The 17,050-nt window shown below is 43.6% G+C and overlaps 1 protein-coding gene across 1 annotated transcript in view; it reads right to left on the bottom strand.

The window, feature by feature from the left end:
- Nucleotides 1-14,837, bottom strand: part of NAA16 (N-alpha-acetyltransferase 16, NatA auxiliary subunit) — a 51,771-nt gene extending 36,934 nt beyond the window's left edge. Inside the window, exons 1-2 of the mRNA XM_034416557.3 lie at nt 14,606-14,837; nt 1,117-1,201 (exon numbers count right to left, since the gene is read on the bottom strand). Of these exons, the coding sequence (XP_034272448.2) occupies nt 1,117-1,201; nt 14,606-14,659 (139 nt within the window). The 5' untranslated portion in view covers nt 14,660-14,837. The remainder of the gene's footprint in view (nt 1-1,116; nt 1,202-14,605) is intronic.
- Between the last annotated feature and the right edge of the window lie 2,213 nt (nt 14,838-17,050).

Here is a 17,050-nt window from a genome sequence, read left to right as displayed (position 1 = left end):
AGTAAATATTTTTTAGCAGTCCTCTCTCCATTTTGGAGATTTCTTACCTTTTTTCTAAAAAAAAAAAGAAAAAAAAAAGGGAGGAGTCCATTGAAAAATATGAGATATTATGCAGGTTAAACAGGATTAAAATTGCTCTGTGATCTCATTCTGCCAGATGTGATCGATGTTTTCTTCAGAAAAGTCATATTCAAAATTAGTTACTTTAGGTTTGAGAATGGAAAGGTCTGTTGATGGTGTTTTCAGTTGTACATAAAGTTCTGATTTAGGATTCTAAACAGTTTCTTACAAATATGAATACTTCATCTACAGTAATGGCCAAAATTGTGGAAACCTTTTGGGAAAAGTGCATTTTTGAGGTTCGATGGCTAATAACACCACTTTTTTGGGGGGGGGGTTTCAAGATAATCCTATTCCACTGCTGGAATGAATGGCCTGGGAATAGCCCAGACTTTCACCCAATTGAAAATCTATGGAGCCGACTAAAGAAACTGGTTAGTCAGAAGCAACCCAGCAATCAAACCCAGTTAATAGAAGCAATTATTCCATCTTGGTTTCACATTAGAACAGCTGCAGAACTAAAAGACTTGGTTCACTTCATGGGAATACGTTGTAAGGCTGTAATTCATGCTAAAGGTTACCCAACTAAGTATTAACTGACATGGGGATCATTTTTGTATATCTCGTTTTTTCTATGGTGATCATTTTTATATATCTCATTTTTTTTCTATGTGTTTCACTTTTTCTTCTTTATACTGTAACTGCTATTCTAATAGCAAATCCTTCATAAAAGTTATTGCATTACATTCCTGACTAAATTATCTTTCCATTGATATACAATTTTATGGTACTACTCCCAAAAAAAGTGGTGTTATTAGCTAGTTTTAGAAAATACACTTTTCCCAAAAGGTTTCCACTACTGTATTTGGTTACTAGATGTATAGCATCTTATCTCCAACTCTCAATGCATCAACGTAATTAACACAAGCTTTGTGTTGTTACAACAATGGTGGGTTCACATCCATAAAGTATTTGTAAGGCAACTGCCTTTAAACAGCTCTTGGTAAACAAAGCATCATTTTAAGGAAATAAATTTAACCAACATTTCAAACGTACCTCCATGTTCAGCAAACTTTGGATTAGAGAGAATCATCTTACAGAATTTGAGACCATTTTTGTACTGTTTTTGTTCATAACATTTCTAAGGGGGAAAAAAAAAACACAGAATGACAAGGAATTAGGAGACCCGAGTCAGCAACACATCCTGCACACACATACAATATCTGAACATATGAATTTGAACTGACCAGATTAATGTCCGGCGCAAAGAATAAGGGTCACCGGTGAGGTTGTAGCACTGAAAATTGATTCGAAGCTAGACACAAGAATCTGGTCAACTCAAGTTCAACACGAAAGTGGCGCCAGATAAGAATTCAAGGGGATTTAGGAGGAATTGGAACATTTGTGGCAATGTAAAGATTCTAAGCTAATGGCGCATTTAACGCCAACCCCAGTTCTGACTGCTCTTTTCCTACAGACAGTAACCATTTCAAAACGCTACAAACAAGGATGGAAGGACTATTCCAAAATATTGTATATTTCTGAGATACTTTAGAAGATATTCCCTATTTATAAGACCCATTAGTAAAAAGAAGAAAAAGAAAGATTAGCATATTAGTCATTATCAAACTGGAAAGCTACAGGAACCGATGGAAAACTCACTGAAATATGACAAAGTAACAGAAGGAGAACTAGCCGAAGTTCTAATCAAACTATACAGATAGATCCATTTAGTGAACGTTTTGAAGGTACAACAGCACTGATTTATGATCGCTTTTCACATTTACGACCATGGTCACATGATTTACTCGGATGCTTGACAAGTGGTTCATATTTATGACGGTTGCAGTCTCCCGGGGTCGTGTGATTCTTTTTTGCAACCTTCTGACGAGCAAAGTCAATGGGGGAAGCCAGATTCACTCAACAACCATGCTTCTAACTTAACAACTGCAGTGATTTACTTGACAATTGTGGCAAAAATGGCCGTAGAACAGGGGTTAAACTCACTTAACAAATTTCTTGCTTAGCAACTGAAATTTGGGGGTCAATTGTGGTCGTAAGTCAAGGACTACCTATATTATGATTAATGTACCATCAGCCACGAATAGGATTGAGGTGAGAAATTAGTCCTCTCTGGAGCTCATAGCCTTGGAGATTGTTACAACGGTTCAAATGGTGCCACTGGGTCACAGCAGGGAAAGGACAACGAGGATCACAAACCTTAAACAGCTAAAATCCTTGAGAAATGTTGTATGTCCATGGAGATTCTCAATCATACAAGAAAGGGCGCAAAACTTACTTAACAAATATCCCATTTAGCAACAGAAATTTGGGGCTCAATTGTTGTCATGCCCCAGCATATGCCATATTTTTCGGAGTATAAGAAGCACCTTTGGGTGCATTTTATGCTCCGAATGTAGCCCCACCCAGCCTCTCAAGCTGAAAAAAACCTCAGAACTGAAGCTTCAGAAAAAAAAGCCTCCAAACAGAGCTTCAGAAAAAAAGCCTCTGAAACTTTTCAGAGGCTTTTTTTCTGAAGCTCTGTTTCAGAGGCTTTTTTTCTGAAGCTCTGTTTCAGAGGCTTTTTTTCTGAAGCTCTGTTTCAGAGGCTTTCAGAGGCAGGAAAAAAAGCTTCAGAGGCTGAAAAAAAAACAAGGCACAGAGCTCACAACCAACAAACCTGTTGCTAAAATTCACCTCTGGGAACAGCTAATAGGGGGTATTCTGGGAGGCCGATCCACCCACCTATCAGCTTTTTTCTTATTTTCCTCCACAAAAACTAAGGTGCGTCTTATACTCCGAAAAATACGGTAATCTTTATACTGTTGTTGCTCTCTAGCCCCATCTAGTGGCCAGAGGGACAAATATGCCCCAACATACAATCTTTATATACTATTGTTTCTCTCTAGCCCCATCTAGTGGTCGGACAGACAAATACCAAGTATTGTTTGAAGCTGACCCCACCCCATTACCTATCAGCCCGCAGTCTCAAACCAAGTGCACATTGGAAAGTCAGACTCCATTTCCTTTAGCATTTGGAGAAGGCAAAAGGGGATGTTCCACTGCTGGTTATAGGAGGTGAGGTGTTGCCCCCTGTTGACAGGGCGCGCAACTTACATGTCCTCCTGGATTCACGGTTGTCTCTGGAAGATCACGTTACGACCGTGACCAGGGGGACATTTGCCCAGATTCGTCTGGGGCGCCAGTTGCGCCCCTACCTGGACCGAGATGCCCTACGCATGGTCACTCATGCGTTGGTCACCTCCCAGATCGACTACTGCAACACTCTCTACATGAGGCTGCCCCTGAAGACCACTCGGAGGCTTCAGCTGGTGCAGAATGCGGCCGCGCAGGTAGTGATGGGAGTGTCCCGACGCTCTCATGTTACACCCCTCCTGTGCAACCTGCATTGGTTACCGGTTGCCCTCCGTGTGAGATTCAAGGTGCTGGTGATTACCTATAAAGCCCTACATGGCTCAGGACCGGAGTATCCCACAGAGAGGGCCTACTCGGGGTGCCGTTGGCCAGACAGTGTTGGCTGGCGACCCCTAGGGAGTGGGCCTTCTCTGTGGGCGCACCTACCCTCTGGAATCAGCTCCCCCTCGAACTCCGGATGGCCCCCAACCTTCGCTCTTTCCGCCGCGAACTCAAAACGTGGCTATTTCGCCTGGCCGGCCTTGACTGATGGGGGTTTTAAAATGGATTTTAATTGATTTTAGGGATTTTATGTGTAACTTTTAACCCGGAGTTTTTGTTTTATTTTTCTGTTTTATTGTTGTGAGCTGCCCTGAGTCCTCTCGGAGAAAGGGCGGCATATAAGTCTAAACAAAGTCTAAACAAATAAAAGCACAAAGAACAATCCATCTTCATCTGTGGTACATGGTCATCCAAGGACAAACCCACATCCCACACACAGAGCATCGCTGGTGAAATTTAAATTGCTTGTATTTATTAATTGTTGTGTTCAGCAGTAACTCAATACTGTCTATCTTCTATTTGGCTCCCATTGTATGTATCCCTATTTTCCCCCGTTTCACAATATCCTGTTCTTTCAATAAAGCATTCAGATCTATGCACACCGTCCGTTTTATTGGAGGATAGGTGAGTTTAAGTCAGTGGTGAGATTCAAGTAATTTAACAACCGGTTCTCTGCCCTAATGATTTCTTCCAACAACCAGTTTGCCAAACTGCTCAGAAAGTTAATAACCGGTTCTCCCGAACAGGTGTGAACTGGCTAAATCCTACCACTGGTTTAGCTGCATGTCGAGCTGCACACAGACTAACGTAGTGAGGACAGAACAATTGTGATCTCCGGAAATTCAGAATGGCACAGCGGCTAACATATGAGGTCAACTAAAAATCCCCGAAAGGAGACTTAACGGAGTGTGCAAACTATTAAATCAATATCTTTAATTTTGCATAAAAGCGAAATGATGCTGAGGATTAAGAGGCCGGGATGGAAAAGAGATGCCAGATGTTCAAACTGGCTTTAGAGAAGGCCGAGGGATAGGAGATTTATTACTAATGCCTGCTGGATAACCGAGAAGGCCAAAGACTGAGAAAAATAAGTCAGTATGTATTTTATCGATTAGAGAAAGGCATTTGACTGGGTCAATTGTCTCAAACGGTGGGACGTGCTTTAAAAAAATGGGAAATCTAGAATATCACATTGTTCTTATGCAAAATCTACACGCAGGGCAGGAAGTCACCGTACAAATAGAATATGGAGAAACAGACTGGCTCCGGGTTGGCAAAAGTAAGAGATGAAGCTGTATATTCTTCCCTTAGTTATTCAACTCACATACTGAATATATCTTAAATTGGAATGGAAAAAGATTAGCATGGTTTTAAAATCTGGAGATAATAATCTGCATTAGGAAGATGATACTGTTCTGATAGCTGAAGATGCAAAGGAGCTGCAAGTTTTTTGAAAAAAAAAAAAGTCAAGAACAGAATGAAAAAATGGGATTAAAATTAAACGTAAAGACAAAACTACAGGAAGTCCTCACTTACTGACCATTCTTTCAGTAACCGTTCTAAGTTACAACAATAACTTTACAGTCCATTTACAACCGTTGCAGCATCCCTCAATTGTAGGATCGCCGTTACAGTACATATTATCTTGTTCTTGGCCAGTGTCTTTCCCCCACTTCCCTCAGCAAAGAGATAGGAGAGAAAGGGATTGCAAGAGAGTAAGCTGTTAATTCTTCTCCACATTCAGAGCAGAAGCGCGAACATCTTACTGTCTTGAAACCAGTGGTGGGTTGCTCCCGGTTCGGCCGAACCGGTAGTGGTGACGATGTGATGTCACCGAACCGGTTTTCTGTGACTGGGAGCTGTGCCCTCCCGCCCGGCCCCGCTTTATTCCTACCTTTATTTCTTGGTTTTTAGCCCAGATGATAGGCGCGACAGAGTGGATTGCCATACCTCAGCTGGGCAGAAACCTAACGTGCGGCTAACGCGAAGAGAAACGGTGGTAACACCAGTTGGAACCCACCACTGCTTAAAACCTGTTCCTTTCCAATTTCTCCGCTCGGGGAGATGGACTCAATGTCAGTGGCAATGGGTAGTTCCAACTTCCAGGAGAAAGTCACGGAGAAAATTTATCTAAGAGTCAACACCAATTTAAAGGCATACAATCGATCGACAATGGAAATGTTTGTCAGTGCTGAATCCTGCAATTAAGAAGTGTGTAAGATGGCTGGACCCAATACATCAATGAAAGAAACACCATAGTATACTGCCTTGAGTTTTATTTTTTAATTAATTAGTCTAGAACAGGGGCGTCCAACCCACCGATCACAGCCCGGTACTAGGGTGACCAAGGGTGAAATGCTCTGAAGTCTGCTACCGATTCGCTTTGCGCACGCATGGACGCTTCATGCTCATGCATGCCAAACACACACTTCACGCACACCGCAGGCGCCAAGAAGCCTTTTCTGAGTCTGCAAAGGTAAGTAAAACAGCGAGGTGGGGGGAAACAGCTGTGCCACGTGATTTATATTTGCTAGAAAGCAATTTTAGCGAATATAAATTGCGCAGCACAGCTGATCGACGCACAGCTGATCGTCGGAACTTTTCTTTTTTACTTTTTAAAGCATTTTTTAAACTACCAGTTCCAGTGAACCGGTAGTAAAAAAAAATGCTTAAAAAGTAAAAAGAAAAAGTTCCCACGATCAGCTGTGTAACAATCAGCTGTGCCATGCGAACTCGGAACTTTTTTTTCCTACTTTTTTAAAGCATTTTTTTACTATCGATTCCGGTGAACCGGTAGTAAAAAAAATGCTTAAAAAGTTAAAAAAAAAAGTTCCGATGATCAGCTGTGCAACAATCAGCTGTGCCGTATAATCATCAGAACTTTTTAAAAAAACTTTTTTTGCTACTGGTTTGGGCAAACCGGCCTGAACCAGTAGCATTTCACCCCTGGGTGAGACCCGTTTGGAATCAGACCACACAACCAGCGTTTGGGCGCAAAGCTCCATTGTGCAAATGGCATGGGTGGACATCCGTTACTTGCCCGCTGTGGGTGCGGAATCATTCCCTCTTGTTGGAGGTTGGAGTAAATTGAAGGAATGATTGAACCAATAAACGTCTATTCATATTTGAAAAAGTAAAAGTGGAAAATTATAACTGGAAAAAAATAATATGCTAGAAATTTTGGCTAATCCTCTACATTTACACCGGTTGTAAAGAAACCAAAGCGATCCAGACTACAGGTAACATTAAAGTTTGTGCTAAAAGAAGAGTTAAACCCACCCTTAGTAAAATGCTTGTCATTAATAGCTAGTGAAGCTAATTAAAACGATCACTTTGGGTGCGCGAAAATTTAAAACGGTGGGTAAGGACCGTGATCGAAGTAGCAGCCAGTGTTACTGCAAACTTTCCTGTCTTCTAGAAAAAGTAATCTCTTAGCTGTTCTAAAATTAGGGATTTATTTTTAGCAGAGAGTGGCGTGTTAGAGCAACTTGCTAAGAGGCATTCCTAAACCACATTGTAAGCAAGAAATAGCAGGAATGAGATTCACCTGCATTTTCCGCTAAACAGGTCCAGCGTTGCTAGGCGAAGAAAAGGATGAAAACATACGTAAAGGTAGTCCTCGACTTACAACAGTTCATTTAGTGATCGTCCGAACTCACAACGGAACTGAAAAAGTACCTTATGACCGTTTTTCACAATTATGACTGTTGCTGCATCCCTGTGGTCACGTGTTCAAAATTCAGAGACATTTGGCAACTAACTCATACTTATGACGGTTGCTGTGTCCCGGGGTGGTGTGATCCCCTTTTGCGACCTTTGATAGGCAAAGTCAATGGGGAAAGTCACCCATCCAGATTTCATGCCGAAGGCGGGACTAGAACTCACAGTCTCCTGATGATTGGCCCAAAGTCACCAGCCAGATTTCATGCCTGGTGATTGGTGATTGGCCCAAAGCTATGCAACCAGATTTCATGCCTAAGGCGGAACTAGAACTCACCGTCTCCTGGTGATTGGCCCAAAGCTACCCAGCCAGATTTCATGCCTAAGGTGGGACTAGAATTCACAGTCTCCTGGTGATTGGCCCAAAGTCACCCAGCCAGATTTTTATGACTAAGGTGGGACTAGAATTCACAGTCTCCTGGTGATTGGCCCAAAGTCACGCAGCCAGATTTGTATGGCTAAAATGGGACTAGAACTCACAGTCTCCTGGTGATTGGTCGAAAGCTATGCAACCAGATTTGATGCCTAAAGCAGGACTAGAATTCAGTGTCTCCTGGTGATTGGCCCAAAGTCACGCAGCCAGATTTTTATGGCTAAAATGGGACTAGAACTCACAGTCTCCTGGTGATTGGTCGAAAGCTATGCAACCAGATTTGATGCCTAAAGCGGGACTAGAATTCACAGTCTCCTGGTGATTGGTCTGAAGTCACCCAGCCTAATTTTTATGGCTAAGACGGGACTAGAATTCACAATCTCCTGGCTTCTGGCGTAGTATCTTAACCACTAGACCAAACTGTTTCACATCGTAAGAGAAAAAGACACATGAAGAAAGTGTATGTTGGTTGCAGTTGCTTTCATAGCCACTTTACAAAAATCGCAATTATTGAACAATTTAATGACAATAATACAAGAGAAACGTGGTTGCATTCCAAGCGGTGAGAACATTCAGAAACAATGTTTTCTACATTTAATTCTTATTAGCTATTATTTGCTGCCAAGAGTGCTAATATAAAGCCATTTAGATGTCAAATCCTGTACTTCACACTGGTATGATCTAAAACAGAAGATCTTAAATGATACATTTATGCTTTTCAAGGCAAATAACAAAGCAAAGAAATATACATTTTTGCATCATCTCCGTTTACGCAGTATATAATTATATTTTTTTTAAAAAATAACAATGTTAAAAATATGAATCCATATCCTATCTCTGCTGTCAATATAATGGATTATTTATGACTTGCAAAATAAATGACGTATTAGGAAATATAATTTCATGTGACATCTATTTATGTAACGGCAGGCTTCAATAAATCACAACTAAATCATCAAAAATGATCAAACGACACTATGGCTTAATGAATTAATGAACCTAGCTAGCATATCCAACATTGATGAATATACACAGGTGGTGTTTCTAGTTTAAATCATGAGTATATATCTCATCATGGTTTGTTAAATAAGCCCCAATGGCTACATTCACGCATCACAGTAAGCCATAAAGCTTGGATTAGAAACTCATTGTTTAGATTCCCGTAGAGTAGAGTAGAGTAGAGTAGAGTAGAGTAGAGTAGAGTAGAGTAGAGTAGAACAGAACAGGGAATGGAAGGGAAGGGAAGGGAAAGGAGGGGAAGGGATGAGATATTGGAATGAAGAATGGAGTGGAGTGGAGTGGAGTGGAGTGGAGTGGAGTAGAGTAGAGTAGAGTAGAGTAGAGTAGAGTAGAGTAGAGTAGAGTAGAGTAGAATAGAATAGAATAGAATAGAATAGAATAGAATAGAATAGAATAGAATAGAATTCTTTATTGGCCAAGTGTGATTGGACACACAAGGAATTTGTCTTTGGTGCATAAGCTCTCAGTGTACATAAAAGACAAGATACGTTCATCAAGAATCATAAGGTACAACACTTAATGATAGTCATAAGGTACAAATAAGCAATCAAATCATATTAGGAAACAGTCAATATAAATCGCAAGGATACCAGCAACAAAATTACAGTCATACAGTCCTAAGTGAGAGGAGACGGGTGATGGGAACAATGAGAAGATTAATAGTGATGCAGACTTAGTGAATAGTTTGACAGTGTTGAGGGAATTATTTGTTTAGCAGAGTGATGGCGTTCGGGAAAAAACTGTTCTTGTGTCTAGTTGTTTTGGGGTGCAGTGCTCTATAGCGTCATTTTGAATGATAACACCCATTCATCACGTTAAAGAAGGACCTTTCTAGAAATGAAAACTAGCTTGTGAAAAATCGGAGCAGTGTAAAATAATACACTCTTGAAACCTGCAAGATAACTTAAGCATCTTTGTGGTCATTTTCACTAACACCTGGATCAGATACATTGCTGAGACAGAATTTTTTAAAATGATAAGATTGCTGCATTAGGTACAATAGCTGGATTCCCATATTGTCATAAATGGAAAACAAATAATAGCATTATGGTTTAATAGCATTCATTTTCTGCAGTAGTGAATTCTCATTCTTAATGGTAGAAATTGACTGGGATATGTATTATTGTATATAATGCTAGCCCATTATATTATATACAGTACATAATATTATATACATAATTTTGTATTTATTTATTTATTTCGTCATGTTCATGTAGTGTATATTTGAGGTGGTGATCCTTTGAGAGCTGTATGCAATGAAATTTCATTTTATTGTATGCTGATTAGTGTACCAATCAGCCGTCATAACTCAGAGTATGCTTAAAGCACAAAGCAGTTTAGGATATAATAATTATTAACCAGAATGCAGTCCCCAGAGTAGCAGCTCCTAGTTTACAAGAATTCAACCCGTTTCACATGAATAATTATGTGAATATTTGCAAAAACACCGCAGGTGCAGTTATGCCTCCGCAATTTGTTGGCTAAGCGAGAAGATGCATTTCTAAAATCTTAATTAATTTTTTTCCCCAAGCTATGGAGACTGGAATTAGAATTTAGTGTAAAGTTCATGATGTTTTACTTGTTACGTTTTGACTTGGAAGGTTTTACTCAGACTGACAATGATAGTGAGGTAGTTTTCATAATGTAATAAGTTATTGTGCTGAACAAACATGTCTATCCGTCTGTCTATCATCTGTCTGTCTGTCTGTCTGTCTATCTACAGTATATCTATATCCATTCATCCACCCACGAGTAAAAGGAGATCACATGACCTCGGGACACTGCAACTGACATAAGTACATGCCAGTTGCCAAGCCTCTGAATTCTGATCACATGACTGTGGGGATGCCGCAACAGTGGTGTGAAAAAAATAGTCATAAGGCACTTTTCTCGGTGCCGTTGTAACTTCAAATAGTCACTAAATGAACTATTGTAAGTTGAGGACTACCTGTATTAAAGAGATTTTATAGAGTATCATGTCCGAACCTTGTTTATTCACAGTTATTAGGACTTATTACCTATTAGTTTGTCAACTTGTAAAGCATTCCTGAAGCAGAGCTGACTTCACTTGGGTACGTGCTGACATGTTGCTCCTAATAAATAGCTGGATTTCTTTTGAAACTTGGCTCGAGGCTCATTAATTAATTAGGGCGATCAGAACCCTGACATTAGTGTTTCTATGACTTATTAGGACATATCATCTATTAATATTTTTACGTCCTTACTTCTTTCTGAAGCTTGTATTCCTGTTCAGAGGAAAATAAAAGTTACAAAAATATGAACAGTGGAAACCAAGCTTTTAATTTAGATTTAAATCTTTACTAACAAAATTTGGTCCTATAAATGTCAGGGCACTACTGTTCTGACCCAGATCCTCAAACACAACAAACCCTCTGAAGTTAACTCAAAAGATTCCTTTATTAGGGGCGCCAGCATCCCCGGCAAAAAGTTTCTCTCTCAACGCAGGCTAACAAGTCTGGCCGGCTGGGAGATGAAGTTGTCTGCCACATCTATTCATCTCCATCCCCCTGCCTTTAATCCCCAGAGCTAGGGAGGGGCTTCGCTAGCAGCGGTGGCTCTTCCTTCCCAAGGACCGGCCCATAGATTTCCACTGCTCTCCTCTCCTCTGCCTTCTGCGCATCCGTGCATCAGGCACTGGACCCAGCTGTTCCTCCTCTTCCTCATCAGCCACCTCCAGACCTGGCGGCTGTTGATTCTCTATCTGAGGGCTGACGGACAGCCCAGGCTCCGCCTCTGTCTCTCTCTCTCTCTCTGCCAGCTCCATTCCCTCTTCCCCCTCGGAGCTCTCAGGTTGCCTTGATGCTGACACTGACTCCCACGCCTCTTCCTCCTCCTCCTCTGATTCGGCCGCTGGAGGGGCCGTTGACAAGACAGGCCACAACATTTTCACTGCCTTCAATCTACACATCAGTACAGAGAATTCAAAAACTTCGACAGACAGTCCTCGACTTACGACGACTGAATATCCATCCTAAGTTGTGCTGTAAGTCAAGCTGGACCCAATTTGACGACAATTTTTAACAGTGGCAGGTAAGCAAATCACTCCTTTTTTTGTTGGAAATCGGTAACAAAAAGATCAAAAATCATGCGACCACAGGATGCTGCAACCCGTCGTAACTCGAGCTGGCTGCCCAGCGCCTGAACAGCGACCACATGACATCAGGGGTGGTGTGACAGTCGTTAAGTGAGAATACAGCTTGTAAGTCACTTTTTCCAAGGCTGTTGTAACTCTGAAACATTGTTCAATGAAACAGATGTACGTCAGGGACTACATGTATAGAAGTAAGTCCCTCTAAGCCAGTGTTTCTCCATCTTGGCAACTTGGAGAAGGGTGGACTTCAACTCCCAGAATTCCCCCCCAGCCAACATGGCCGGCACAGTCGGCTGAGGGGGATTCTGGGAGTTGAAGTCCACACGTCTTCAAGTTGCTGAAGATGGAGAAATCTTGCTCTAAACTCCTGAAGCTCACTTCCAGGTTGGTGAACTTCAATTATTTGCAATTAAAAAGAGCAAAAAAACAGGTTTTCTGGAGAAACACATAAACTCTGGCGAAAAGTTATCATGGAGGTGGGTGTCACCTTAGTTCCTGAAGGCCACAAAGACAATTTAGAAGCCACCAACAACTTTTGTTTGTGTGACCGTCTCTAAGCGATTTCCTCATTTTTGGGACAGTTGACCAACAATTCCCCGCGAAGAGCAAAATCTAGCATTGCAAAATATTTCTGCAAAATCCTTTAAACAAAAGTAGGTAACCCACTGCAGGTCATGCTGGAATTTATAACCACAACAGAGCCCAAAATTCAGTGAGTTTTGCCCTATTTTATGACATTTTTTGTCTCCGTTGTTAAGTGAATAACTGCTGTTGATAAGTTAGTAACTCGGTTGTTAAGTGAATCTGCCTCCCCTCCTTGTCGGAAGGTCACAAAAGGGGATCACCTGACCCTGGGACCCTGCAACCGTCATAAGTACATGCCAGTTGCCAAGCTTCCTAATTTTGATCACTTGACCAACTGTCGTGTGAAAAATAGTCCTAAGTAATGAGGGAGTCCTTGGTACTCTCTGAGCTTGGTTATTTTCTTGCAGACCTTTCATTACCCAACTAGGTAACGCCATCAGTGCTAACAGCCTACCGTCACTACTAGCACTGATGATGTTAGCTAGTTGGGTAATGAAAGGTCTGCAAGAAAATAACCAAGCTGAAGAGAGCACCAAGGCCTAGCCTGGCCTACAAATATTCTCCTTCATTGTTCCTACGTCCCTTTTTTTCCAGTGCCGTTGTAAATCTCAACGGTCACTAAACGAATGGTCGTAAGTCAAGGACTACCTGTAAACCACATTTGGGTTTTGTTTTGGGGCCTTAGGAGAATAGTGGTCAGTGACCGGATATGGAGAAGGAAAGAATGGAAGGAAAGCAGGACTCGAAGGGTGTTTATCGACAACAGCGTAGCATTTAGGATAGAAATAGAGCCGGAAGGGACCTTGGAGGTCTTCTAGTCCAGCCCCCTGCTGAGGCAGGAGAACCTATGCCATTTCAGATAAGTGGCTGTCTAGACTCTTCTTAAAATCCTCCAGTGATGGGATTCATTTAAGCCCTGCCAAACTCCCACCCAGCAGCTCAGCAAAGCCAGGCCAATATTTCAGCCTGCCTCAGTTTCCACTTCTAATGCAGCAGGTAGGGAGAAGATCAAGGATGGAGAGAAAGAGAGAGGGGGGGAGGATGGAGGGAGAAAAAGAGAGAAAGAGGGAGGAGAGGAGGAAGAAGGGAGAGGGAGGGAGGGAAAGAGAGGGAGAGACGTTAGGAGATGCAAAAAGAGAATGGAAGAGGAAAGGAGAGAGAGGAAGAGAGAGGGAAGAAGAGAGAGAGAGAGAAAGAGGGAGGAAGGGAAAAAGAGAGAGGAGGGAAGGAGAAAAAGAGAAAGAGGAAAAGAGAAAGGAAGAATGAGAAAGAGAGGAAGAGAGAGGGAAGGAGCAAGAGGAGGGGGTGAGAAAAAGAGGGAGGGAGGGAGAGAAAGTGAGAGAGAGACGTTAGGAGAGATGCAAAAAGAGAATGGAAGAGGAAAGGAGAGAGAGGAAGAGAGGGAAGAAGAGAGAGAAGGAGTGAGTGAGAGAAAGAGGGAGGAAGGGAAAAAGAGAGAGGAGGGAAGGAGAAAGAGAAAGGAAAAGAGAAAGAAAGAGAGAGGGTGCAAAAGAGAGAAGGAGAGAGAGAGGAGTGGGGGAGAGAGGGAGGCAGAAAGAGAGGGAGAGAGGAAGAGAGAGGGAAGGAGAGAGAGGGAGGTGTGACAGAAAGAGGGAGGAAGGGAAAAAGAGAGAGAAGAGGGAAGGAGAAAGAGAAAGAGAGGAAAAGAGAAAGAAAGAGAGGAGAGGAGAGGAGAAAGAAAGAGGGAAGGAGAAAGAGAAAGAGAGGAAAAGAGAAAGAGAAAGAGGAGAGAAGAAAGAGGGAAGGAGAAAGAGAGAGAGGAAAAGTGAAAGAGAGAGAAAAAGAGAAAGAAAGAGAGGGAAGGAGAAAGAGAGAGAGAAGAGGGAGAAAGAAAGAGAGGGAAGGAGAAAGGGAGGGAGGGAGGGGAGGCCCTGCCAACGTCTGGCCCAAGACTGCAGCCCCCAAAGCCCCTCTGCCCACCCTGTCCTTGCGCCGGGCCCTTCCGAGGACGTCTCCCCTCCTTCACCCACCGGGCCTGGCCAAGAGGGGGGGCGGGGGGGCTCCCGCTCTTTGCAAGGACAAAAGGGCCGCCCCCTTTCCCGGGGTGGGGGTGGGGGGGTCGTGCATGGCTGCCAAGGAGGCGCGGCCCCTTCCGGGAGCTTTGGGGGGGGGTCTTTGCAACGGGGGGGAGCCCTGGGGGAGGTCGGGGGGCTTGCAAAGAAACCCCCCCTCCCTCTCTTGGGTGGGTGGGGGGGTGGGGGGGATATGTGGGGAGGGGGGGTCCCCGCCTGGCTCACCAAGATCCGCTTGAAGAGGTTGCTCTCCTTGGGCGGCAGCGGCGCGGAAGGCATGGTGCCTTTTTTTCCTCCGGCCCGGGGCTCGGCCAGCCCGGCTCGGCTCGGCTCGGCTCGGCTCGGCTCGGGCTTCGGGGCTCGTGCACGAGACGCCCCCGCGCGGCCGCCCGGCGCAAACCCCCCCCCCCTTCCCCGCTTTCCCTGCGCGCGCCCGCCCGCCCGCCCGGGATTTCCCCTCCCCGCCGGCGCCCGCGAGCGCCGCCTTGCAAAAGCCAGGGGCCTCCAAGCAGACTGCGCTTCCCGGAGCTGCTGTTTTTTGCAAAATACACACAGACAGACAGACAGACAGACTAGGATCTGGGGCAGAGATCATTTTGGGGGGTGGTGGGGGGGGAGAGAAGTGGGCAGCCTGGCTCAGAGCCTGATCCGTCAATCAGAAGAGAGAAAAAAAAGGAGAAGATTTGGAGTTCGGGATTGACAGGAAGGGTCCTTGATGCTCTCTGGGCTGGGTGGTTCTCTTGCAGGCGTTTGCTGACCCAACTAGGTAACATCATCAGTGTTAGAAGGGAGTAGGGTTTGCGGAGAAGAGGAGGAGGAGAACTGTGGTCCTTGGTGCTTTCTGAGCTCGCTCATTTTCTTGCAGATGGTTCATGACCCAACTAGGTAACATTATCCGTGTTAGAAGGGAGTGGGGTTTGTGGAGAAGAGGAGGAGGAGGAGGAGATACGTTTCATGACCCAACTAGCTAACATCATCCGTGTTAAAAGGGAGGGGGTTTCTGGAGAGGAGGAGGAGGAGGAGGAAGGGTCCTTGGTGCTCTCTGAGCTTGGTTGTTTTCTTGCAAACGTTTCATGACCCAACTAGGTAACATCATCAGTGTAAGAAGGGAGTGGGGTTTGTGAAGAGGAAGAAGAGGAGGAGAGGAATGTGGGATCCTGGGATGGTATAGGGTTTCCTGCCTGAGCAGGGGGTTGGACTAGAAGATCTCCAAGGACCCTTCCAACTCTGTTATTCTTTTATTATACTATAGAGACTAGCTAGATTAGTGAGGACGCAAGCAAGAGTTTGGAAGAACTGAGAGATGGTGCTATTAGCCCACACAATCGTGTTAAAATGATGCCCATCTATCCAGGTTGGACTGACCTGTTCTGCTTTATTTATCTTTCTTCCGATCAGCACGGCAAAAATCAGCTGGAGAGCCACTAATCTGGTTGCAAGGAGCAGATCGGACGGGTGACTGACCATTGTGATTTGAAAGCGAAGGAGCTGACAGATGTTACATTGCTATTTAAATATATATTTTTTGGCATTTATATCGAGGGTTTTTTTCAGAGTGGTGACCAATGACAGGAGTAAGCATCGAGTTTGGATTTGAAGCTGCCTGATCTATCTTATTTGCACTGCTGATAAAATAGAAATCAGGAACGTTTCAATCTCGGGTTTATCTTAGAAGGAATTACTTGCAACTAGGAAACTGCTAGGGGATGCAGTGGCTCAGTGGCTAAGATGCTGAGCTTGTCGATCGAAAGGTCGGCAGTTCAGCGGTTCGAATCCCTAGTGCCGCGTAACGGGGTGAGCTCCCGTGACTTGTCCCAGCTTCTGCCAACCTAGCAGTTCAGAAGCAGGTAAAAAATGCAAGTAGAAAAATAGGGACCACCTTTGGTGGGAAGGTAACAGTGTTCTGTGTGCCTTTGGCATTTAGTCATGCCGGCCACATGACCACGGAGACGTCTTCGGACAGCGCTGGCTCTTCGGCTTTGAAACGGAGATGAGCACCGCCCCCTAGAGTTGGGAACGACTAGCACATATGTGCGAGGGGAACCTTTACCTTTACCTTTAGGAATCTGCTTTCTAAAATCATTGTAGGTAATCCTCAACTTACGAGCACAATTGAACCCCAAAATTCCTGTCACTAAGCAAGACAGCCTTGTCTCATTTTACGACCTTTCTCGCCACCGTGGTTGAGTGAGTCACTGCATTTGTTAAGTTACTAACCCGGTTAAGTGAACCTGGCTTCCTTATTGACTCTGCTTGTCAATAAGGATACTGCGACTGTCATAAATACGAACGCCCAGCATCTGAATTTTGCTCTGGTGATCATTGGGGATGCTGCAACGGTCCTAAGTGTGAAAAACGGTCCTATGACACATTTTTCAGTACTGTTGTAACTTTGAACGGTCACTAAATGAAAGTTTGCAAGTCGAGAACGACCTGTACTAACCAAGATAAGCTGACATTGGAAAGCAAATCATGTGATCATTGATTAAATGCCAAAAAGGGAGTGGTAAATAAAATTGCAATTATGCAAATGCTGTCTTGATTTAAGCTATCCACTTTAAGTGGTTCAGCGGAAGGCAGAATAAGAATATTTAATTGCATTTTTTACTATTTGCAGGATACTGTATATATAATTAGGCCACCAGGTCCGGGTTTCCAAAATCCAGATGA

Source organism: Pantherophis guttatus, chromosome 5 (genome assembly GCF_059756535.1).
Source record: "Pantherophis guttatus breed Tessera chromosome 5, ASM5975653v1, whole genome shotgun sequence".
NCBI classification, from domain to species: Eukaryota; Metazoa; Chordata; class Lepidosauria; order Squamata; family Colubridae; genus Pantherophis; species Pantherophis guttatus.
Note: the sequence above shows the minus strand (reverse complement) of the source record. Positions and strands in the feature narration are given on the sequence as shown.